Source organism: Bos javanicus, chromosome 23 (assembly GCF_032452875.1).
Source record: "Bos javanicus breed banteng chromosome 23, ARS-OSU_banteng_1.0, whole genome shotgun sequence".
Classification (NCBI taxonomy): Eukaryota; Metazoa; Chordata; class Mammalia; order Artiodactyla; family Bovidae; genus Bos; species Bos javanicus.
In genome coordinates this window covers 10,476,127-10,499,698 of record NC_083890.1, presented here as the reverse complement: position 1 = coordinate 10,499,698, position 23,572 = coordinate 10,476,127, and the positions used below count along the sequence as shown (strand labels likewise).

The 23,572-nt window shown below is 42.4% G+C and overlaps 1 protein-coding gene across 4 annotated transcripts in view; it reads left to right on the top strand.

Annotated features, from left to right (window-relative positions):
• STK38 (serine/threonine kinase 38) overlaps nucleotides 1-19,659 on the top strand; it is a 41,595-nt gene extending 21,936 nt beyond the window's left edge. For all 4 annotated transcript variants that reach the window (XM_061398017.1, XM_061398018.1, XM_061398016.1 and 1 more), the window contains 9 exons: nucleotides 1,893-2,016; nucleotides 4,326-4,480; nucleotides 7,832-7,934; nucleotides 9,006-9,067; nucleotides 14,644-14,761; nucleotides 15,764-15,887; nucleotides 16,100-16,195; nucleotides 17,125-17,219; nucleotides 17,660-19,659. In XM_061398017.1, coding sequence (XP_061254001.1) covers nucleotides 1,893-2,016; nucleotides 4,326-4,480; nucleotides 7,832-7,934; nucleotides 9,006-9,067; nucleotides 14,644-14,761; nucleotides 15,764-15,887; nucleotides 16,100-16,195; nucleotides 17,125-17,219; nucleotides 17,660-17,790 — 1,008 coding nt within the window. In that variant the 3' untranslated portion in view covers nucleotides 17,791-19,659. The remainder of the gene's footprint in view (nucleotides 1-1,892; nucleotides 2,017-4,325; nucleotides 4,481-7,831; nucleotides 7,935-9,005; nucleotides 9,068-14,643; nucleotides 14,762-15,763; nucleotides 15,888-16,099; nucleotides 16,196-17,124; nucleotides 17,220-17,659) is intronic.
• The last annotated feature ends 3,913 nt before the right edge of the window (nucleotides 19,660-23,572 follow it).

Below are 23,572 nucleotides of genomic sequence, written 5' to 3'. Positions count from 1 at the left end.
GGTGCCCTCTCCAGAGGAAAAATTCTTATTTACTTTTATGAAACTGAGCAGGAATTACAGCTACCCATTTAGAGTTCTGGTTGTTATTCTGTCTCACAAGATGGAAGTTTCTGCTACCTGGAAAATGAATTTTAGAGCATAAGAGACCAGTGTTGAGCTAGTCTCTTCCCATTTCTCTTCCTGTGCGAAAGGACAGCCTCTGGTCGTGATGCTCGTGTAGAGGTAGGATGGACCCAAAGATTGTTCCCTCTGCTCTCCTAGTGCCCTGGGTCACAGCTGGCACATAATCCCCACCCCACTCAGTGTTTATGGAGCAGGGGAAAGGGAATCCAGAGCCCACCCTCCCGTAAAGTCGCCTGACTCCACCCCTAGACCTTGAGTTCTTGACTTGCTGTCTCAGCCCCAGGAGAAAAGGGCAGGGTGTGGCCACCGTGCCTGCAGCTTTCCCTGTGACAAACCAGGAATGTTGCAGTCACGGTCCTGCCTTCTAAGGTGAGTGACAGGCAGCAGTGGTCACACCTGTCCTTTCCGTGTGTCCCTGCAGTAGGCAGAGGCCTTCACAGGAGCCACGGAACAGGTCGGGGAAGTCAGCTTCGTGCAGTCTTTGTGTGGTAACTGACTGGGGCAGAGCCAGCAAGTGCCGTGAGCATTTCCTCAGATCTTCACTGGGCTTCATCCTAGTTTTATGGCACCATTCCTTATCACCGTTACCTTCTTCCATTTTTCCCACCCTCATGCCATAAGTAGAGATGTAAAAATGTAAAATTTCTAAAACACTGAAGTTACTTAAAAATTTCCTTGAAAACAGTTTTGGTAGAAACTGAAAACTCAGTAGGAGTTTTAGGCCCATAGGAGTGAGCACGGAAAGATGAGGCAGGTTAGGTGTAAGACAGGAGAGAAGGCTCTGGGGTCTGTGTCCGAATGGAATAGAGCGCGCCTGGCTTTGCTGAAGACATTCCATTAAGGCAAGCATGCAGAACATCCTATCAAACAAAACAACCACCAGGGGCTGAGTTTGCCAGTAGAAGTGCCAGTTTGTGAACTTGGTATATCTTCACCTCCAAACATTGTAGGAGGTCCCACCCTGGAGCACATGTTGAGATAAAAACTTCTACTCAAGGATCAGCCTGAGTCGTAATAAATTTACATCTGATTCAACCCCGTCGTGCAACTTAACAGCACTTATACAAGAAGAAAAGGGGTGTGACTTGGTGATATGCAGCAGTGTTTTGGTTATTATTATATATTTAAAGTAGATAAAGTCAACTTGATAATAATAAATTAATAAAGTAATCCTCCCAAATCTTTGGCCTAGCTTGGTCTCCTTAGCTAAATGTTTCAGTACAAATAGAAAACTGGCAGTGTCATAAATGAATCTACAACTCTTCTTAGCTGTTGTCATGTTTCAGTTCAGTCAGAACTGAGTGCCTCCTGTGTGCACAGCTGTGACCACGTACTGTGGCATCACAGCATCTGGGACTGTCAAGGTGCCGTCTTCACAGATGTCTCTGAAGACCTGAGACAGGATTTGCTTAGAGTCTCATCTTGGGGACTTACTTTGATCAAAAAAGAATTATTAGAACAAAAAGATATGAAAAGAATGGTAATTTTAACTAATCAAGAGGTTCACTTTATAGCACTGTTAAAGTTTCCATTTGCATTAAAGCCGTTGATTTTTGCCATTTTCAAGCCTTTCATCACTCAGGTTTTCATCACCGAATACCTTCAAGTCAAGTGTTGTCAATTTTGAGTTCGTAGGTTTGCCTAAGCATAAGCTGTATCTTTTGCATCATCACAATTTAATACTCAACAGTATTTAAATTGTTTAAGCAAATATGCAGTCTGATAAAGCAGAGCAAGGCTTGTCATTAATCCAATGCGTGTACCTCCAGGTTGGCCACATTCGTGCGGAGCGTGACATTCTAGTGGAGGCAGACAGTTTGTGGGTTGTGAAAATGTTCTATAGTTTTCAGGATAAGCTAAACCTCTACCTAATCATGGAGTTCCTGCCTGGAGGTAATTACTTGACGATGAAAGGTCATTTTTCCTTTTTGTTTTGTGGTTTCTCTCTTACATGGATTAACCCTCCTTTCTACTTTTAACCGTGCTCACAAAGTTGCTTTCTGTATCTTTTTAGGTTTGTAAAGGAGGTCAGTAATCTGTCTGTGCTGAGTACCTTTCTACCCCTTTAGGGCCATAAAAGTAACCTTCTCATTCTCAGGATTTCAGACGGATATTTATTTTCTTTTTAAATATATAGAAATAAACTAGGAGCTTTGCCTGTCCTGTCAGTCTGTTTACCCAAGTGACAAGATTGAAGCTATTACATTCTTTGCTTCAACTTTTTTCCCCCCTGTAACTTATAAAGAGTGAATTTCTCATTACATATATTAGTAGTCACAATCTGTTTCTTATTTCTGAAATTTAAAGTTTTTGGTAACTTGGCATGTGCATCTTGTAAGACAGCTTCAAAGTAAACCCAGAATAGAACATACGTCTGTTCTGGGGAACACAGTCTGTTTCCCAGTGAGCAGATAAACTGTGAGCACACTGGTAGAAAAAAAAAAGAAAACTTTCTCTTTTTTTGCTTTTATACCAAAGCTAATCTAATTGTGGCATAATATTTGATCTGGTGACAACCTTTAGTTAGATCTAGGATCATCAGTACTTTTTATTAACAGCTGATGAAGGTTAGAAAAGAATCTATATGACAGAATGAGGAGAAACTTTTTAACATTTAGATGTCAGTTGTTATAAATAGGAGTAAGAACCAGCTCAGGAACCAGCCAGCCCCTTGACGTGCGTCTCCACAAGCCTTACGTGCGTCGTCTTCCGTAGCTTTCCGTGTCCCCTGGACCCTGCCCTTTGCACTCGGTGGGGCTGGCCTGCACAGCCCAGATCCTCTGGCCTGAGCGCTCTGATCATGTGGGCACGCTCACACAGGTGAGGCCCCTGGCTGCTCTCCTGGGCCACTGCGCTGCAGCCACTCGGGTACCTCAGAGCTGGCCCCACTGATGTGCCTCCAGATTAAATGTGTGGCTGCCAGGAGTGATTAGGAAATCATGTTTTTCAAGTTTTGGGAGCATCTTAATAAGTGCCTTAATTTTTGCCCAAGGGTAAAAGTTAGAAATAAGCAGCATGACACACTATTAAAATCCAAGGTTTCTGTCTCTTTTCCATTTTCTAACATAAATGGCTTTCTGTGCAATGTGAACTGAATCTTTCCTGTTTCTTTTACCTTTAAACTGCTTATTCATATTTGCTTTGCTTTCGTCTGACTGTTGAATTGGATCACAATCTTTTTTTCACCATTGTATGTTGATGGTATTAAGCAGAAATACTTAAATTTTGACTTTGCAGAAAACTAACAAAGTTACTTTACTGCTAAAATACTGACATTGTGTTGTAAAAGTTGCATAAAGCATTTTGTACCCACAAATAAGCACTGGAGAAAAAACCCCACTGGTCTTGGGAGGTGTTCATCATGCACGTTTGGGAGGCAGTTATTACACATCCTAGTCTGTAGCATTTACTGTTCATATTTACAACAGCTTTTGTTGACTAACACTTTGCTACCTAAATCCTACTTTTTTATATATGTTCTAGTGTTCTGTGAATAGACAGTGGAAAGCTTGTTTACAGCCTCCCCAGATTTTTACATTTTTGTTTAGGCTTCCTTGATAGCTCAGTTGGTAAAGAATCCACCTGCAATGCAGGAGACCCTGGTTCGATTCCTGGGTTGGGAAGATCCCCTGGAGAAGGGAAAGGCTACCCACTTCAGTATTCTGGCCTAGAGAATTCCATGGACTATAAGAGTCGGACACGACTGAGTGACTTTGACTTCACTCAGCCTGTTTAATAACTGTAGTACAGCCATTGTTAGAATGTGGAAATGCCTTAGAGAAGTTTGTAGGTATTTGTGCCAAGTGAAAAGTAAAGTAGCTCTTTGCCCAGTCCAAAAAATTGTCTTAAGCAAATTTATTGATTGATTGGTTTATTATTTTAGTGTGGGAGAAATTTCCTTTCTCTCTCCAAAGTAAAGTGGAAATCATTGCTCAGGGGTCAGCATCAGTTAGCTTAGTAAAAGTGTTTTGCCATCTGTGGCTGTAAATTTTATCTTTTAAGTGTTAGAAACTGCTTACCATTTCTGCTCATGTTGGGCATTTCCGCCCATAGTAGGTCATCTCTGGGACACAGCAGAGGCCTATTTAGCACCGCCTTATGGTGGCAGGTAGGGAGGACATATCTGAAAACTGGCTGTTACTCATATTGTTTTGTGTGTTTGTGTGTGTACGTGTGTGTACTTTGTACCTTCTTGTTTCCAGGGGACATGATGACCCTGTTGATGAAAAAAGACACGCTGACAGAAGAGGAAACTCAGTTTTATATAGCAGAAACAGTATTAGCCATAGACTCTATTCACCAACTTGGCTTCATCCACAGAGACATCAAACCAGACAACCTTCTCCTGGACAGCAAGGTACTGTGAGGTGTGCAGGCTGACCAGCGTGTCTCTACCTGTCTGAGCAGCCTCTGCCTTAACCCCTGCGCGACTTGTCGTAATCACAGTAGGGGAGCTGTGAGCTCCCTGGTGTATTTTCTTCTTTTTTTTTTAAGGTAAGAAAGGCTTATGAATTCCATAATTTGAATTTTTCTTTTAAAGAACATTTTGAAAAATTATTAAGCATAAAATTGATTTAAGTTATTTTGTAGTGAAGCCAAAGATGATCATCTTCTCATATGATTAACTACACTAACGCATCCCCTGTCAAGAACCCCTCTGCTGAGGATCCCAGCCTAGAACTAGGAATTACAGCGACAGCAACAGAAAGCTGTCACAAAGCTCAGCTTCCAGACCCTGTGCCCTGCGCTTAAAGCGGAGTCCTGCTCAGCCTCCCTGATGGCCTCTTTGTAGTTAGCTTTGGACATGCACATGAACTGAGTTGCCTGATTCTTAAACTCTCAGCAAATCAGAAGAGAATCCCTGTGCTGCTGTGTTGTTGATGCTGCTTGACAAGTTACTCCACCGTCTGGACCTGACTCATCTATGAAGTGAATATATGGATTGGGAAACGCTCCAAAGTTCCTTCCAGCTTTAAAATTCTAGATTGTTGTGTTCTGGTACATAGAATTGTTTTCTAGATTGAATTCTTTTAAGTAGGAAAGTAAATTTAATTCATAGGGTATTTTCCTTTCTTACTGTCTTTTGATAACAGTCTTTGGAAAAAATCTGAAGTTTTAGTCTACTTTCTTTGAAAACCTTAATCTTTCTGTTTCGAGAGTAGATTTGTCTAGTAATTTCTTCTGGTTAATAGTTTTTTCCTTCATTATAAGAATAATATACAAACATAGTAGAAAATTTGAATAATACAGAGAGCTATAAAGAAGAAGAATGTAATGTCATTGTTCAAAATATTTTTTTATAATTATTTTTTATTTAAATAAATAGAGTACTTTTGGCCGTGCCGGGTGCTCGGGCTTTCTCTAATTGCAGCAAGTGGAGTCTGTTCGCCACTTGGGCTGTGTGGGCGTCTCCCTGTGGTGGCTCCTCTTACGGAGCCTGTGGGATGTGTGGCGTCTCCCCTTGCTGAGCGCAGGCTCCATGCGGGCGGGCTTCAGCAGCTGCAGCATGCAGGCCTAGCAGCTGTGGCACACGGGCTTAGCTGCGCCGTGACGTGTGGAATCCTCCCTGACCAGGGATCGAGCTCGTGTCCCCTGCGTTAGTAGGCAGACTCTTAACCACTGGACCACCAGGGGAGTCCCAGTAACAACTGTTTTAGTGTAATAGCTTCAGTAGCTTTCTCTCTGTGCCAGTTTATGTACCGTTAGCGTCCTCAAAGTGAATAGTAAAATGGTAACATGTATGAGATTATTTTTCTGTCCTTAAGCTCAGATATATTTTAATAAAGTAGCAGCTCTGCTCTGTGTTGTCTTGGGTTCAGATGCCTTGGTCCTGTACCCAGTGCCTTTTTTTTTTTTTTGGTACCCAGTGCCTTAGTGTTGGCTTCACTGGAGGCTAAGTCTGTGTTCAAGGCCAGCAAACATACTGAAGGCCAAGAGCTGGGGACTCAGTCTAGCTGAAGAGGACTGGGGACACCTGTTTGGTGCAGACATGCCCTCTACAATATGTCAGCCCAGACTTGTAGAAGAGGGCTCATTTATGTGTTTAGCCATATTGGTTGTAAAAGTGAAAATGTAGACATTTTGAGTTCCTGCTGCATACTGAGAAGTGCTACAGAGTTCTCTGAAAATCTAGGTTTGAAGAGCATTTGCTCCAGGCACTGTTTTTTAAGACTGTTCTGGAGTTGTCTAGGTAAAACATGTAATTAAAACTGTGAAACACTTCCTTGGCTTGTAGAACAGGTTATTTGCAAATCTAAAAGGGAACTAGCAGGTTAGTAGGCTCAAAGCCATCTTTGGTAGTTTACCTTTTATGCTTGTGCTTGCGTGTGTATACACACACACACACACACACACAGCCAAACGTAATGAGATTGAAAAAACCAAAACAACACAGAAAGCTACTCTTAAGCAAGGCTTCTGTAGCCTTGTACCCTGGGATGTTTATATGTTAGGGACCAAAGACCACAGATGGGGAGGTCACCAGGGCTGAGTCCTAGGCCACATCACTTCTGATTGTGTGACCTTGAGCAGTATAGAGTTGCTCCCAGCAGCAAGAGTTGCTCCCCTAGTTTTGGTTTTACCTCCTTATCTACCTAAAATTTTGGTAGGTGGACATTTGGTCCTGACTATGGCCATTTGGTTCATGACAAAAGTTCCTTGAAATTTGGTCCAATCCAAAACATCCATTTTAGACAGAACTAAATACCAAGGACTTTTTGGTGTGGACCAAATGTCCCGCAATGGAAAATCTCACCACCCCTAGAACACCCTCTTCTACCTTAGAGAACCAGGAAAGGAGCCTTACAAGCTTAATTCTCACCATTCATGCCAGGAAGATACCATGATACGCATTTTCTAGATGAGATCAGGGGTTGGAGAGGGGTTAAATAATCCTGGTCTGGAGAGAAAGAGCTTTGACTTCTGGCTTTGGTGCTGCCATTTCACCAGCAAGTCGTTTAATGACTCTGAGTCTATGAAAGGTGGCTTAAGAATTATAAATGAGACAACACATTTAAAGGCATGGTGCCTGGCTCATAGGAGGTGTGAGTTTTCTTTGAAGAGAATGATGAAGTCAAAGACTTAACGATTGGAATACAGTATGGCAACACTTATCAAGAACTGTACAGTGAAGTTGATTCCCTTTGTCTTTGGAATAGTTTACTCCTTGGAATTTATCCCAGTGAAATAATTCAAGTGGAGAAAAAGCTATGTGAATAAAGACTTGCTCAGACAGCCTTTTATAAAGACCATCCTCTGTATCATGCCTGACTAGGGTTGGGAACACGGGCCCTCTCTGGCACTGCGATGCTTATTGTAATCACATGACTTGAGATTGGATTAGGTAGCATTGTGGGGATAGGTAGACAATGATGTACTGAGTCATTTGATTATTATATAGATGTTAAAAACAATTTTGAAGAAACATAGAATATTGATTGAGGTAGTTCAAGAGGTAAAATTAGATGCTGTGGTTCAAGAGGTAAAATTAGATGCTGTGGATACACCCAAAACATATAATATTTGTATAATAGGATTTGGAGTGATCTTTAATTCATTTGCTAGTATATATTTCTCCCCATAATAAAAGCAGCAGCAGCATCCTTTGGTTGTGGAGCCGTAATGGGTAATGCACGGAGCTGGAGAGGATAATGTTCTCTTCCACATCCGTGAACGTTCATCTGTTCTTTCCCTTGTTTCCTCTCCATAGGGCCATGTGAAGCTTTCTGACTTTGGCCTTTGCACAGGACTGAAAAAAGCACACAGGACGGAATTTTATAGAAATCTGAACCACAGCCTCCCCAGTGATTTCAGTAAGTGTTAACAGTGATGGTAGCCTTTTTATCCCTGGAAGAGCTATTCCCCCTGGTAACCAGAATATGCAGGATGGAGTAGGAGATTCTCATAGTTAAAGTCTTTCGAGAATAAAAATACCTCCCCAGGTTTGCCTGTGATTTGTACTGTGTGGTGAGAGAAGATGAAGGCCACCAAATGTGTTAAGGCAGATGTCCCAACAAGCATTCTTTGGAGCTCTCCTGAGAAGGTTACAAGGGATGAACAAGGAGCAGGCAAACAAAAGTAGTAGAGGAAAAAATCCTGGGAACAACTCCAGGTTAGATTTACCATTGGTGCTTCTTTCTGCAGTGACAGAGCGAGTTACTTTCGCTCTGTCAGACTGTTGAAAAGTCAAAGTGAAAGGGTTAGTCGCTCAGTCGTGTCCAACTCTCTGTGACCCCATGGACTGTAACCTACCAGGCTCCCGTGTTCATGGACTTCTCCAGACAAGAATACTGGAGTGGGTTGCCATTCCCTTCTTCAGGGGATCTTCCTGACCCGGGGATCGAACCCAGGTCTCCTGCATTGCGGGCAGATTCTTTACCATCTGAGCCACCCGGGAAACCCCCAAACCATTGAAACTATGTAGTAAAATTACAGTTCATCCTTGGGAAGCTATGTCTGTAGTGTATAATATATACAGAAGTCTCTGATTATGTAAGAGTTACTACTCTTGGAAATTTGATAGTAATTTGAAAAGTTGTGCATGTTTTAGGTCTACTTGAGGACCGTCACCTCTCTCTGTTGAGACTGAATTCCCCGTAATTCTGATTCAGTTCCTTGTAATTCTGTTTAAGGCCTGTCCTCCTCTCTGGTCATATTATCTCCAGAGAAGTGTGGCTTAAAACTCTCTGCATGATGCTTTGAATCAATGCTTTAGCGCCTCTGACTGGGGCTTACGGATTTGGTGGGAAATGTATCATGCAGAGTTCTTGGTGTGTGGGGAGAAAAGCGAGACTTGAGGGTCTCCTGTGGCTTGAACCAGAGCCTAAAAAAGTAGTAAACATTGCTGAACTTTTCTTATTAGAACTTGTTTTCTCTACTTTTAGCTTTTCAGAACATGAATTCCAAAAGGAAAGCAGAAACCTGGAAAAGAAATAGACGTCAGCTAGTAAGTAATATCTGTGGCTTCTTAAATGCTACAAACCAAGTATGAATCAGTTTAGAAATATGCACATAAATTTGCATTTGATAAATGTTTGCAGCTTACCTATTCCTTGTTTTAAATTACCTTAAGGGAGGCCTGTCACATTGGGAGCACCAAAAGTTGTATTTTGAAGGAGGGCAGATATAAAATGAGGTTGTTTTGGTCATGACATTTTCAGTGGATGACCTCATTCTGACCTTTTACATTAGTGACAGCTGCTTTCCTTCCTCTTCTACCTTTTCCCTCTGTTTATGGTGGTAAAAGGTTATATTTGAGGTGGAGTTCTCTCAAACTGAAACTAAGTACAAATATCTACCGGGAACTTCAAGGCTGTGGTTCTCAAACTTGTGATTCACTTAGTTCGCCTGCCCCACCCTTTCCTATGTTATTGCAGAAAGAAGAACTTGGTCATTAAAAACTGGAGAGAAATTTAAGAGAAATGCTTACTTTAATAATTCGTGTATATACACATAAAATTATGCCCCATAAGCTTAAAAATAAATAACATTATTGCATTATCTCAGTAACATGGTGGAACTTATTTAAATAGTGCAAATTTACCACTGAAATGTTCTGTCTAGGCAAACTTTTATTCTGATCCATTGGTTCATAAATTACAATGCACATATCCCATTGTCTAGTTACTGGAAAATTATTGACCAGATGTAATAGGACTGTATATCCCTACATATTAGGCTTTGCAAGAAACCCAATAGCAAGTTGAAAATAGTAAAGCTAAACTGGCAGTGGGTCATTAGAAAGCAAGAATGGCAAGGATGGAAAACTGTGACTAACTTGGAATGAGGATCATGCATGTGTGTTTCTAGAAATTGTGGCATTTCTGCTTGTTGGTGTACACAGTTGTAACTTGGCAGGTTTGCCAAATACTATGTTTTGGCCAGAGTCCTTAGTAAAACACTGAATTAGGGTTCTCTGTGGTATTTCTAATAATTCATTTAATAGGTTGCTAGTAAGTACCTGTTAGTCATATGTGAAAGTTGGAAGCCTTAGGATTAAGAAAGAATCAAAGGAAAGGCTTGCATTTTTTGGATTCATTTGAGGTCCATTCAAGACCATGTTTTGAATATTATGATTTTTATGTTAAACCCAGGCCCTGGGAGAGGCATTAACCTAAACCAAACATTTTTGGAAATATAGTAAATGAGACTAATGTTTGATATCTTTTCTAACATTAATTTGGGGATACTAAAGTTTGGTATACCTAATCACATCATAGCCTTCTTAGGAACTCTGATACTCTTTAAATGTTTAAATTTTATAGGTGGTTGAAGCACCGTTTACATAGGTTGTTAAGGATTAGGGAACATTGGGAACAAATCTTTTCAGATGCCTCTATTGTCTGTCACAGAGCGGTAGGTCTTAGCCTTGGCTGCTCACCAGAATCACCTGGGAAACTTCAGAGCATACTGATGTCTGGCCTGGGTCCCACCCCAGGAGATTATGATGCAGTTGGTTTGGGGTATGTAGTCTGGGTACCTGGTTTTTTAAAAGGGCTCTAGGTGATTCTGCTGTGCAAAGTTGAGACCCTCTACCTAAGAAACTGTTTCTTAGACAGTGGCTCCTCCATTACTGGGAGACTGATATTTATCTGTGTTTTGGAAGGTAACAAAAGGGTAAGGAATCTTCTGTGATTAAAAAGCAATTTTTAAGGCAAACTAAGATTAAATCTTTGGCCACTTTTATTTTGGGGGTAATTAATCTTAAATACCTTAAATTATCCTCATACTCTGAGAAGCTTTATGCCCTTTGACATAAACCAGAGAGTCATGTCAAACTTATTAGGAATGCCTTATAGGTCTATAAGGAAGGAGGTTCCACAAGTTCTACATTTGGAGTTAAATGACCTTTAATATTTACTGTTCTTTAATTTGAATAAACTTAGGTTCTCATGCTCTGGTTAAGGTTCTTGCCTTTTTATCTACAGCAGAAGTGGTCATCCTCATATTACCTCCTTGATAACTTGGAAATAAAGCTACCGTTATTCAGTCTTCAAAAGGTCATTTAACCCTGTGCTTTTTTGACCTTTCGTAAGTGATCCCATTCTGCTAGTGGAAGGTTAATATAAGTTAATGCTTAGTATAAATTTATTGCTCTAGGGTAAGCCTAACATATGTAGTTGTTCACCCAGCCTGTTACTTTTCAGCCTGTTACTTTTCAGTCTGTTGAAAATCACAGAAAACAAGTGGAGGCTTTACCTTCATCTTTGGCTGCTTAAATTCCATTCTAATATTTGTAGTGCCAGCATGGTCCTGGGTGATTGTTAGGCCAGTAACCGATTAGGACGTAGGTATGAGTGAAAGTCTCTCAGTTGTGTCCGTACAGTCCATGGAATTCTCCAGGCCAGAACACTGGAGTGGGTAGCCTTTCCCTTCTCCAGGGGCTCTTCCCAACCCAGGGATCAATCAAACCCAGGGCTCCCGTATTGCAGGTGGAGTCTTTACCAACTGAGCCACAAGGTATGAGTCAACCTTAATTTATTTATTAAACAGAGGTAAAAGTTGAAGTACATCTATGCGTCTAATCTTTGTCAGTTAATTTTTTAAAGTGTAAAATTTACAGAAGTGATTAAGAAAGAAATTAAATTGCTATTTCCCCTAAAATCCTAAATGAAATAGTAAGTTGCAACACATCTGAAATTACTCTTAACAGTGAACAAAACTTTTTAGCACAGCTGCAATTGACACTGTAAACAACACTTAGACAACAAAAGGAAAAAAAATAGTACAGATTTTAGGTATTAAGAGCTTGAAATTGGAGGACACGTCCGCGTGGAAAGCAGAGGTTTGGGCAGGGGCCGGTCCCTGCTTACCTGCACTTACAGGTGGGGCAGTGAGCATGGGCTCCCAGGGAGGGGCTCTGGCTCCCAGGTGAGCACGTTACAGCAGTTTGGAACCTGCTGTTGCCCTCATCCTGTAACTCCAGGATTTTTTTTTTATACCTTAGTATCTTGAAGTTCTTTTTTTTGTAGCAAGAGATCTCAGTTTTATAATGGAAATCTTCGGACAAATAGGATTTACTTAATATCCAGCTTTGCTGGAATATATTTAGTCTAATTTGAAGAGGTTTCTATAGTTTCTTAACTTTTATAATTAGAATTAAAATGCTAACGTTTCTTGGGGAAAGCCCAATCCATATTTCAAACTTGAAAGATTAAAAAAGTGGCATTTATGTTATTTAACATGCATATTTGAAAGAAAACAATGTACAATTATTCATATGGAAAAAATGAATTCATACCTTACAATATACACAAAAAAATTATAGATGGAAAATAAAATTTTACAAATTTTAGAAGAAAATACAAGGCAATATGTGTATGACTTCAGTAAGGAAGAGTTTCTTAAATAACATACTGAGAAATAATGCAGGTAATTAAGTATAAATTGTGAAGGAATAAGTGTATTTTACTACTTTAAAGAAGAATAATTTGTATATTGAAAAATATAAGCAAAATAAGAGGCAAGCCACATGGTCCAAACTCCTTTGGAATCATCTTCCAGTTCATGTGCGTACTTACCCTTAGTCAGATGCCCTGGAGAAACTCTTGCACCTCTGAACCAGGAGATATGCATAAGAATTTTTATTGCATTTTCATAATAGCAGAAAACTAGAAATAACCATGTCCATCAACAGGAAAATGGTTACATTCTGGAATAGAATATTGTTTAGCAGTGAAAATAATTGAACAACGGCCACATGTGACAACATGGTTCAAATTTAAAAACAAAATAGAGGAAAAATCAAGTAGCAAGAGAAGACTGCATGTAGAATGATATCATTTTTACAAAGCTCAAAAACAAAACTAAGATCTCAGTTTGAGAGACTTGTGGCAAAATTACTTTTTAAAATCAGAGGAATGGAATTCCATGTCGGTTCAGTGGTTAGGATTCTGAGCTTTCACTGCCAGGCTGAGTTCAATCCCTGGTCGGGGAACTAAGATTCCACAAACTGTGAGGCCTAAAAAGGTTTTGTTTTTTTTTAAGTTAAAAAAGAATTCCAATGAATCAATGATAAAAAGTGATGCAACTGGGAAAAAAGCTAATAGTCAAAGGATCTGAACAATAATTCACCGAAAAAAAAAGAAAACTGAATGTCTGATTAACAGATGAATATGCACTCAGCCTTACTAGAGATCTTGCAAATGAAAACAGCAAGATCCTATTTCATATTCATCAGATAGGTAAAAAAATGGAAGTCTGGCAAAGCCAAGTGTTGGTGAAAGTGGATCGCTAAGAGCTATCCCCACTAGGCATGTTTAAAGAGGAGGACAACTTGTCCACCTTGGAGGACAACTGAAAGATGTCTCATTGAGTTGAAGATGCTCATAATGGAAGACCCAGCAATACTCCCAGTGCCCAGGAGGTGTTACAGGAATGTTTATTCAGGTGTTACTTGTTAGAATGAAACACTGGAAGCAGCATAAGTGTCCATTTACAGAAGAATGGATAAAACCATTGTGACGCTTGTATAATGTCACAGCAGTGAAGTGGGTGAACTAAGAGCCGCATGAGTAAATCTCAAAGTCATAATGTGGAAGAGAGAAAGCAAGTTGTAGTCTTGTAGAATAATACAGCACAGTATGAAGCCCCTTATTAAGAGTTGAAATATGCAAGGAGTAATTTGTCATTTATGCAAATTTCTATACAGTCATAACACAGCAACTTCAGGTTGTTATGACTTCAGTGAAGAGGGAAGGAGTCTCACTTTTCTTGTTTACATAGTTTCTTTTAAAAAGACAGACGACCCGAGAGAAAAATACCACAGGTTATTAACTTTTCTTTAATATAGGTAATGGGTACATGGATGTTGTATTCTCTGTGCTTTTTTTTTTTCTATACATTTGCACTGTTTGATAATATTTTTTAAAACACCACACAGCTGTGGCTTTTAACTTTACAAGTTGTATAACATGGAAAGCACTTAGATCTGAGCTTTCCCCACTGGGAAGCCCTCAAATGCTGAGCACAGGAAGGCTGTGACTGCACTTTGCCTGGTATTGCAGTCCTGGTGTGAGAGAGTAGATTATTTGAATTTAGAAAATAACCGCCTAAGAACTATTACATACATGTTTCAGTTTGGTAAGTAGATATTTATAAACTTTTGACCAATAGTTTATGATTTTATCTTTAATTTCCATACGGGGGTCTACCACCTGACTAGTTCTGAGGCCTTAGGCAAAGCCGTTTTGGGCGTCAGAGTTTTATCTACAAAGTCCTCTTTGCTGAGTTTTGTCATAGGCTCGTAAGCATAAAAGTATCAGAGCCTGGCACACACTGGGTACTCAGTCTGTTATGGTACTATTATACTTGACAGATCCCCTTGACCTCTGCCTTTGAGTGAATGGCCTCTCACTTCACTGACAAGGCTTTATTTTCATTTTGGAAGTGCTGTGGAGAGGCCTTCCTGCTTATTTAGTCTGTGGGTAGCTCCAGGAGGTCTCATAGCCTCTGGTCTCTAGGACAGAACTCTGGGCGTCCGCCTTCCTGCCAGGCCTCCCTGACATGTGGTGCGTGTTTCAGGCCTTCTCCACAGTAGGCACTCCTGACTACATTGCTCCTGAGGTGTTCATGCAGACCGGGTACAACAAGCTCTGTGATTGGTGGTCGCTGGGGGTGATCATGTATGAAATGCTCATTGGTAAGTCGCGTGCTTTCAGGGAACTTTTTCTTTGGGGTCAGGAAGGAGCCGTGCGTTGATAAGGCTGTTTCAGTTGGGGTACCTAAGTGAGCACTTCTCCCCCCATGTCTTTTACTATGAAGTTTCCTGGGTAGAAAATTCTGGGTCATCGAATGAATCCCACTGTATTTGGGCTCACGGGCACCCTGTCGTGGCTTTGCTGATCATTTATCATGGTTTTCTCTGACTTTTCCATCCTCTCCATCTGGCAGCTCTTTCATTCACTGGCATTTATTAAACACCCACTGTATTCAGAGAGCCTTCACTGGGCAGTATTAGAAGCACTCTTACTTGCTGTCCCCCTTCTCTCTCAAAGCCTTCAAAGCATGGACTGCTCTGACCCCTCTCCCTCTTGCTTGGTGTATCTGTGTATTTGGGGGACGCGTCTGGGGGGGGGTGCCATATGCCTGAGCACTAGGAGAGCCCCGTCTGTGGTGGCCCAGAGCGAGTCCGTGTAAATGATGGTGTGGGTGTGGCAGCGTCTGGCTGCTGTCTCCGGAGCGTGGGATGGGTGCGTGTGGAGGCGGATGTGATGCGTGCGGGGGGCAGGTGGAGCGACACGCTGTGACTGCCCTCTCCCCTGCAGTTCTCAGGCGTGGAGTCACTTTTCCCAGATAAGGATGTTCCTGGAAGGGGTTATTTCTTAGTGCCGCATCCTTTTTTTTCCCCTCTTGGGGCCCAGGGAGCCCCGTGTCCACAGCTCGGCTTCTGTCCTTCCTCTTGAGCCCCAGCTAGTAGCTGGCTCCCTAGTGGTGTCAGAAGCACAACTTCACTTTGGATTTGGGGGAAATGAAGAATTGGTTTAGTTGTTTCCTGGGATGAGTGGGAATCCTGTCCATGTCACATAGGAAAGGACACCGTAGGATCATTAAAATTCTTTTAGAATCAAATTAAGTGGAATAATCTCACTCAGATTCAAGAGTTCTGGGATGTGAAAGCTCCGAAGTTCCCTTTTCATTACAGGCTACCCACCTTTCTGTTCTGAGACCCCTCAAGAGACATATAAGAAGGTGATGAACTGGAAAGAAACTTTGACTTTTCCTCCAGAAGTTCCTATTTCTGAGAAAGCCAAGGATCTAATTTTGAGGTATCAGAGAACATTTCCCCTGTCCCCCACCTAGGCCTTTTGAGATGAATGAATCCTTTTTTTTTTTTTTTTTTTAAAGAAATTTCATCATTTCTTAGGTCTGCCCTCTGCTTCCTCCCATTGCTCTCTTTTTTTTAAAAAAGGGGAAGGTTATTCCTTTTCTTTTTCTGAGGAGACTGCTTGAGGTGTGCTGAAAAGCCTCTCTTTTCCAGATTCTGCTGTGAATGGGAACATAGAATTGGAGCCCCTGGAGTTGAGGAAATCAAAAATAATTCTTTTTTTGAAGGTGTTGACTGGGAACATATCAGGTATATCCATATAAAAGCTTTTAGGATAATTTGAGTCTATAGCTTGCTTAATACTAATTTAGAAGCCATTACTGGCATGCCAAGTATGGGAAGAGAGCTTCTTAGAAATTCAGGGTCTTGTCCTGATTTTCATTCCTGTTAAGGATTGGGAGTTGGGACTTCCTGTCGGCCATGTGCCACAGGATTTGTTGAAGCCAGCAGTTGTTTGCAAAGTGAAACACCTTTGGATTCCATGGTGAAAGGACCGCCTGAGCATCGTGTTTCACTTGCTTCTTACCTCGGACACACCAGTCTCTCTAGTGTTGGGGGCCACCAGCCGGACAGTCTGTGCCCACAGGTGGAGGCTGTTATTGGGGGGTAGAGAAGGAAGAAAGGAGTTGAGGGGGAGGCAGGGGAGCATGAAATTGTCGTGGGAGTGGGTCGTAGAGTGCTGTCAGTGTTCTGCCCACACCGCTGTAGCCAGCATTCCCTGATTGCTAAACAGAAGATGAAGTTGTATCTGTTTCATAATTGTCCCTAATTTGCATGTTTGTGATTTGTAACCTTTACCTTTTAGCCTCTCTACTCGGTGGCACTTCTGGTAGAAGAGGGCAGAGCCCTGCACGAAGGGACATGTAGAGGTTGAGTTTCCCTTTTCAGCAGACAGGGCACGCTGTCAGGAATATGCTAACTTTGAATTTTAATTTCACCTTATTTTTCTTGTCTTTCTTCCTAGCTATGGATAATTGTTACATTTTTTCATCACAGTTTCGTTTGGATTTAGTCAGCTAGTGTGATTGTCAGTGGTCATAGCTTTTCAAAGGAAATAAAGGCTGCCTGTCAGTGGACAGAGTTTCCCTGTCAGTCAGATCAGGGGTCTTTCCCAGACTTTAGTTGTGACCCATATGATTACTAACCATAGTAATTTTTGGAATGTCTGTTCTTGGCAGAGAGAGACCTGCTGCAATATCTATTGAAATCAAAAGCATTGATGATACCTCAAACTTCGATGAGTTTCCAGAATCTGATATTCTTAAGCCAACAGGTAATACCACCACCACCTCAGGCTGCCTTATCAGTGCATTATGTCCCCCAAATTTGGGTGTGATGTTTACAAATCAGGGTAGATAGAACACGGAGAGGAACTTCAGTTCTTCAGGCTCTTTGTAAGTATATGTCCAGTGTTAATGCTGGGCAGCAAGTGAGACCTTGCCAAATGGAAAGTGAATACAAACGCCCACATTCAGACGGCTCAACCACAAAGATTTGCTCTCTTGTTTATTAAATTAAAGGTTAGGTAACCTGAAATGACAGAAGTTGGAAAATAAAACTTTAAAAATATTGTGAAAAATATGAGGTTCAAGGAACATAGGCAAGCAAATGTAAAAAATCTGCAGAATGTTCTCCAGAATGTTACGTCTTCAGTACTGAGTAGTCCATCAGGGTAAGGCTGTGAATCAACTCTGACATCTGTTTCTTTCCCAGTGGCAACAAGTAATCACCCTGACACAGACTACAAGAACAAAGACTGGGTCTTCATCAATTACACCTACAAGCGCTTTGAGGGCCTGACTGCACGGGGGGCGATACCTTCCTACATGAAAGCAGCAAAATAGTTTTCCTTGAAAAGGGATCCTAAATCGAGCAGAGTTCTTTGTACAACATCATGGTTTTCTTCTCACATACTCTTTTGAAAGAGTTTCCAGAAAGTTTATGGAACCCACCAACATGGTGACCATGGTGATAGTGAGTGGATTCTCTTCCATAACATCTGATGACCAGTGGAACAAAGACAACTGTTTCTACTGTGTTGGCCATGAATGGCTGTCCTGTTCTTTAGAAGTATCATGAGCCAATCTGATGTTTTTAAAAAACCTCAAATTTTCCTAAGTTCATCAGAACGAAGGGGGAAAAACAGCCATCATCCAACTTTGAGACTGTAACATAAACTTACTATCAGCCAGTTCTGGGTTTTTGTGACATGCTTCCTGTCAAGCCCACCAAGTATTTTTTTTCTTTACGGCTAAAAGTTTATAGTACTAAAGGAAATAAAGCAATAAAGAGCGTCAGCAGCCAGCATGCTGGCTGAAGGAAATGATCCGCCATTCTGAATGGGTGGTTATGGTGGTTTCTCCCCAGACCTCAGCCTCTGGCAAGTGGCTTTTTATAGCCTCCAATCATGGTGCACTTTATTTATGGTACTAGAATAAAGACTCTCAGTCCATTTTGATTTATTTGCTCCTGCCCATCTAAAATACTCCTGCTGCTTTTCTGAGTGTTGATGGAGGAGGCCAGCTTGATCCATCTTTGTTCTTAGAAGGCCCAAAGGCTGCTGGGCATCACCAAGGAGGCTCAGATCACGTGGAAAATCCTCACCTTCTCTTCACGACTGTATCAGAAAATCCCCTTGGATATTGCCATGGACCAGCAGTACCCACAAGTGCTGCCAACAGGACCTAAGCGCCTTCCTGAGAACACAGCAGGGGGAGCCTGGGCAGAGCAGGAGGCTGGGAACCCTCTTGGCTAAGGTGCTGCTCCTGTTGTGTCTCTAGGACCTCCTGGAGCGGGGAGGGAGCCAGCCCAGTACACAGTGCAGAGCCCGCCTGCAGACGCTTGTACAGCTCACGCCTCAGTCCCTGGTGCGGCCGTATTTGTATTCTCAGTGTTTCTCCTCTCCCAACTTCAAGTAACCATCTTGCCTTGGAATCATGATTACAAATTTTTCCTTTGCAGATGCCTTCCTGGGGGATGGTCCTCTCCACCCTAAAGGGTCACCTGCGGGCCTGGGCTGACCAGGCCTCTCTGCTGGGGTGGTCTCTGAAGAGAGACCCTCTGAATTTTAGCACGAAGTGCCTTTTCTTTCACAGCTGCCACCACCTTTAGAGAACTTCTGCTGCATCAGAAAAATGTGGAGGCTCCATATTAATGCATTACTGCTTTAAAAATTTTTGATGACTCTTAAAGCGTCATTTGCACCCATGTGATAACTTTGCATATTGCAGAGTGTCGTAGCCAAGTCACAACTGGGAGACTGCTTCCTGCCAGTCTTGAGGTTGTAAACATCAGCTATGAAAGGAAAGTATGTCCTAGCTTAGCCATTCAGGAAAAAAAAAAAATTATCAAAGTGACAGTAGTAAGTGAAACCTCTGGGTTTTAATGACTTAGACGAAGGAAAAAGAATTTTAGGGAAATATTAACTCTGGATGAAGATCATGTGTTTGCCCCTTACTCTTTCATTCATGGTTTGCTGGTGAAAAGGAAGTGAGAGTCTTTTGTGTAACTATGTAGTTTCTTTGGATTACCAAATAGTTGGGGTCTTGACCCCCATGTGTTTTGCAAGAGTGTGTAAGCATGGGTAATGAGAACAGGAGGGTGATAGTCTGTATGTTGGAAAGTGGCATGGGATGATTTTTCTTGGCAGGGCGGGGGTTGGGGGGATGCCCACATTTTAACTTCTAAACTTCTGAATAAAGTGTGTGAAAACAGTTGCATAAATTTGTGTGTTTTAAAGCAAATGTGGCTTGTAATACCAAGAGGCAGAGTGCTGGTGGCTTCTTCTAAACCCCTTTGTCTGCAAAGCATTGCAACAGCGAACGCCATCTTTAGGCAGAATGCTTTACTGTCTCAGGGAAGATGGGAGCCCGCCCTTCTGAACCAGAGATCGTGTGAAGAGACGTCTTCTGTCGGCCCCATGCCCCTGCTCCTTGCACCTGGCTCAGTCTCAGGGCAGCGGGCGCTCCTGCAGTTCAGTGTAGTGAGGCCCAGGGGAGACCTGCTGGTGAAAGTGCTGTCAGCTGGTGGGCCCTTTGTACAACTCAGCCCCATTTTCCCCACAAGCTGCCAAGATGGACACCTCAGCTCCTGATGTCCACCAGAGCAGGGCTCTGCTCGGGACACGTATGTGAGGAGCCTTCTCTGGGTCCAGGAAAGGAGCCTCAGGCAAAGACCAAGCAGGGTGGGAATCTGTTTAAATTGAGGCATCTGTTTAAATGCAGCTTAAACAGAATGTGTTGTCTTCCTGTGGCTCATGAGTTTCAAGAAATGTCGGGAACCATTGTCTCTGGGTTCTGTCTCTTAGCGGGGAGTTAGAAAATAATAGAACTTAACTGTACCACGTACTAAAGTGAAACTGAATACTGATGCATTCAGTCTCCTTGATTCAGGAGTACATCAGGATTTTCTTCAGTACCTATTTAAGAATTACTTTTAAAAGAGGCAAATTCCTTTGGGATTATAGGCACTGACTAGCAGATGGCTAATTTTAGTGCTCATCTATATAACATAAGAATCCTCTGCCACTGATTGCTAATACTCTTTCTCTGAATCATTTCCTTGGAAAATACATTTCCTGGATCACCTTCTGTTACTCTCTCCTGGGCCTCTGTGTGTTACCCAAATGGTGTTTTTAATTGAATGCAAAAAGGATTCAGTGAATGGTGTTTTTTCCTTTCCTAGTTAGCAAACATTTCCCTGGAATCGTCTTATCAAAGCCAACACTGACTTAAAAACAAGGCTCTGTGATGCTTTTCAGGCATATTTTCAGAGACAAACCTCTTGCCCACATAATACTTAAGCATCCATAAAACACAGAGCTCAATCCCAGGCACTCGAGGGAGCAGTAGGGAGCCCACTGTGGTTCTGAACCACAGATCGGTGTGAGGAAAGCGTTCCCAGCCAGCAAGTTGGCTTAACAGAATTGTGGCATCAACTATAAAGTTACTACTGTATTAGTGTTGCTGTAACAGTACTGTTAAGCCAACCCTGAGTTCCTGGGAAGGTTGAGGACACTTCTCAGAGATGTTTACAAGTAGCAGTGATTTAACAGAGGGGAAAGTGCAGGCCAGGATTTGGGAGGCTGGTAGGTATGCTCCCCTCAGAGAAGGCAATGGCACCCCACTCCAGTACTCTTGCCTGGAAAATCCCATGGATGGAGGAGCCTGGTGGGCTGCAGTCCATGGGGTCGCTAAGAGTCGGACATGACTGAAGTGACTTAGCAGCAGCAGCAGGTACGTTCCCCTGCAGTGACGGAGGCATGGAGCTACGAATAAGTATTACTTTCTAAAGAACACTTCTCAGTGTTAACTCCATTTCCCTCTTCTGGCTTCTTCCAGTTGTATGAAATGTGTTAGTATTAATTAACCCATGTGCAAAACATGCTACTGATTTTTTTAAGCATTCCTCTGCTCACTGGTGTCCTAACTGCCATGTCCACTGGCTTCTCTTCAGCCCCCATTTACCTGACCACTCTGCGGCACTCTCACTGCTGACTTACAAACAACTGCTCCACCTCTTTGACTTCCCGTTTGTAGTTCTGCTGCTGCCTAAGTGCTGGGGCTCCTCAGAACAGTGCCTTTGCCTTCTTTTCACTCCTATGACTTCCCCCATACTGTGACTTCAACTGCCATTTTTGTGGCGAGATCTTCAAAATGACCATCCTGCCCAGAATATCTCCCCAGAACTCTAGATACCACATAACAAGTGCTTATCAGAAACTACCACCCGGAAGGCCTCTTACCAGCACAAACTGTTTAGGGAGCTTCTCTTGCTTCCACTGCCTTCTTTCTAGCTCATTCTTCCTGCCATCCAAGCCAGAAATTTCTTACACAACTCCCATCAGTGAACATGTATAATTCTTGGGTGTGCTCGTCCGTCCTGCCAGTCTTCATCATTCCTTGCTGAACCCATTGTTGTGGTCTCTTTGCTGGCCTCTTTGTTCCTATTCCTTCCCCTTTCAAGTCTGTTGTTCTCCCTGCTGCCAAGGAAATTCTTTAAAATTTCAGATCTGGTCATGTCATTTTCCTGCATAAAACCCATTGTTGTTCACTCACTCTCTGTTGTCCAACTCTTTTCAACCCCACGGACAGCAGCATGCCAGGCTCCCTGTCCATCAACTCCAGAGCTTGCTCAATCTCAGGTCCATCCAGTCAGTGATGCCAACCGTCTCATCCTCTTTCGTCCCCTTCTCCTCCTGCCTTCAATCTTTCCCAGCATCAGGGTCTTTTCCAATGAGTTGGCTCTTCACATCAGATGGCCAAAGTATTGGAGCTTCAGCTTCAGTCCTTCCAGTGAATATTCAGGATTGATTCCTTTTAGGATTGACTGGTTTGACCTTACAGTCCAAGGGGACTCTCAAGAGTCTTCTCCAACACCACAGTTCAAAACCACTAATTCTTCAGTGCTCAGCCTTCTTTATGGTCCATGTCTCACATCCATACATGACTACTGGAAAAACCATACAGACCTATGTTGGCAAAGTAATGTCTCTGCTTTTTAATATGCTGTCTGGGTTTGTCGTAGCTTTTCTTCCCAGGAGCATCTTTTAATTTCATGGCTGCAATCACCATCTGCAGTGATTTTGGAGCCCAAGAAAATAAACTCTGTCACTGATTCCATTGTTTCCCCATCTATTTGCCATGAAGTGGTAGGACCAGACACCATGATGTTAAGTTTTTGAATGTTGAGTTTTAAGCCAGCTTTTTCACTCCTCTTTCATCAAAGAAGGCTCTTTAGTTCCTCTTCACTTTCTTCCTTAAGGGTGGTGTCATCTGCCTATCTGAGGTTATTGATAAAACCCTTAAGGCTCCCAATAGCTTATGCAGTGAGACCAAACACCTTGTCTGAGGTACAGGGGTCCTTCTTACTCTGGCCTTATTTCTGCATGCCCCCATCCTCTTCCCTCATGACAGTAGGCAACTATTTCACCTTCGCATCTTTGATTATACAGTTGAACTGGTTTGGAATATCTTCCATTTAGATTCATGGATCCAAAAGTACTGTTTGTCTTTAACAGTTCGGTTCATGTGTCATGTATAGAATCCTCTCATGAACTCTCCTCTAATCCTCACAGGAACTGGCTACTCTACCCTTTTGGGATTCCCAAGTGACCTCAACTATTTATGGATCTGTCTTCTCCACGCAATTATAAAAGCCCTCTGAGGGAGGGAATTGCATCCTAGGCAGCGTGTCCCCATGATTAAGCAGTTCGGCCTTGAACATCCTCAACAGGCCATGTCTTCACAGCATGTTCTTAACCTCTGTGCTGTTAAGGGCAGGCCTGCCAGGGAGGCCGGCTTGTTTAGCACCCTTGAAGTTGTATCACGAATAAGCTCCCAGGCGAAGTGAGCGGAGGGAGTCCAGGAGGACCCGAGTAGAGGCCGAGACAGAGCAGAGGAGGAGCGAGGTGTCCTTTCCAGGGACCCACCTTCTCACCTGCCTTTCACTCCTGCCGTGTTTCCTCACTTGCTCTAAACCAAAACTAGAACGTAAGACATATGAGCTGTCCTACCTTATTTTACATTTGGCTTTGTAGGGTCCTACTTAGTTGGATTTGAGGGTTCAAGAGGTCTTGAATGCAAGTTAACCAGACACTTGAGAAGGCAGACCCTTAGGGCCCTGGAA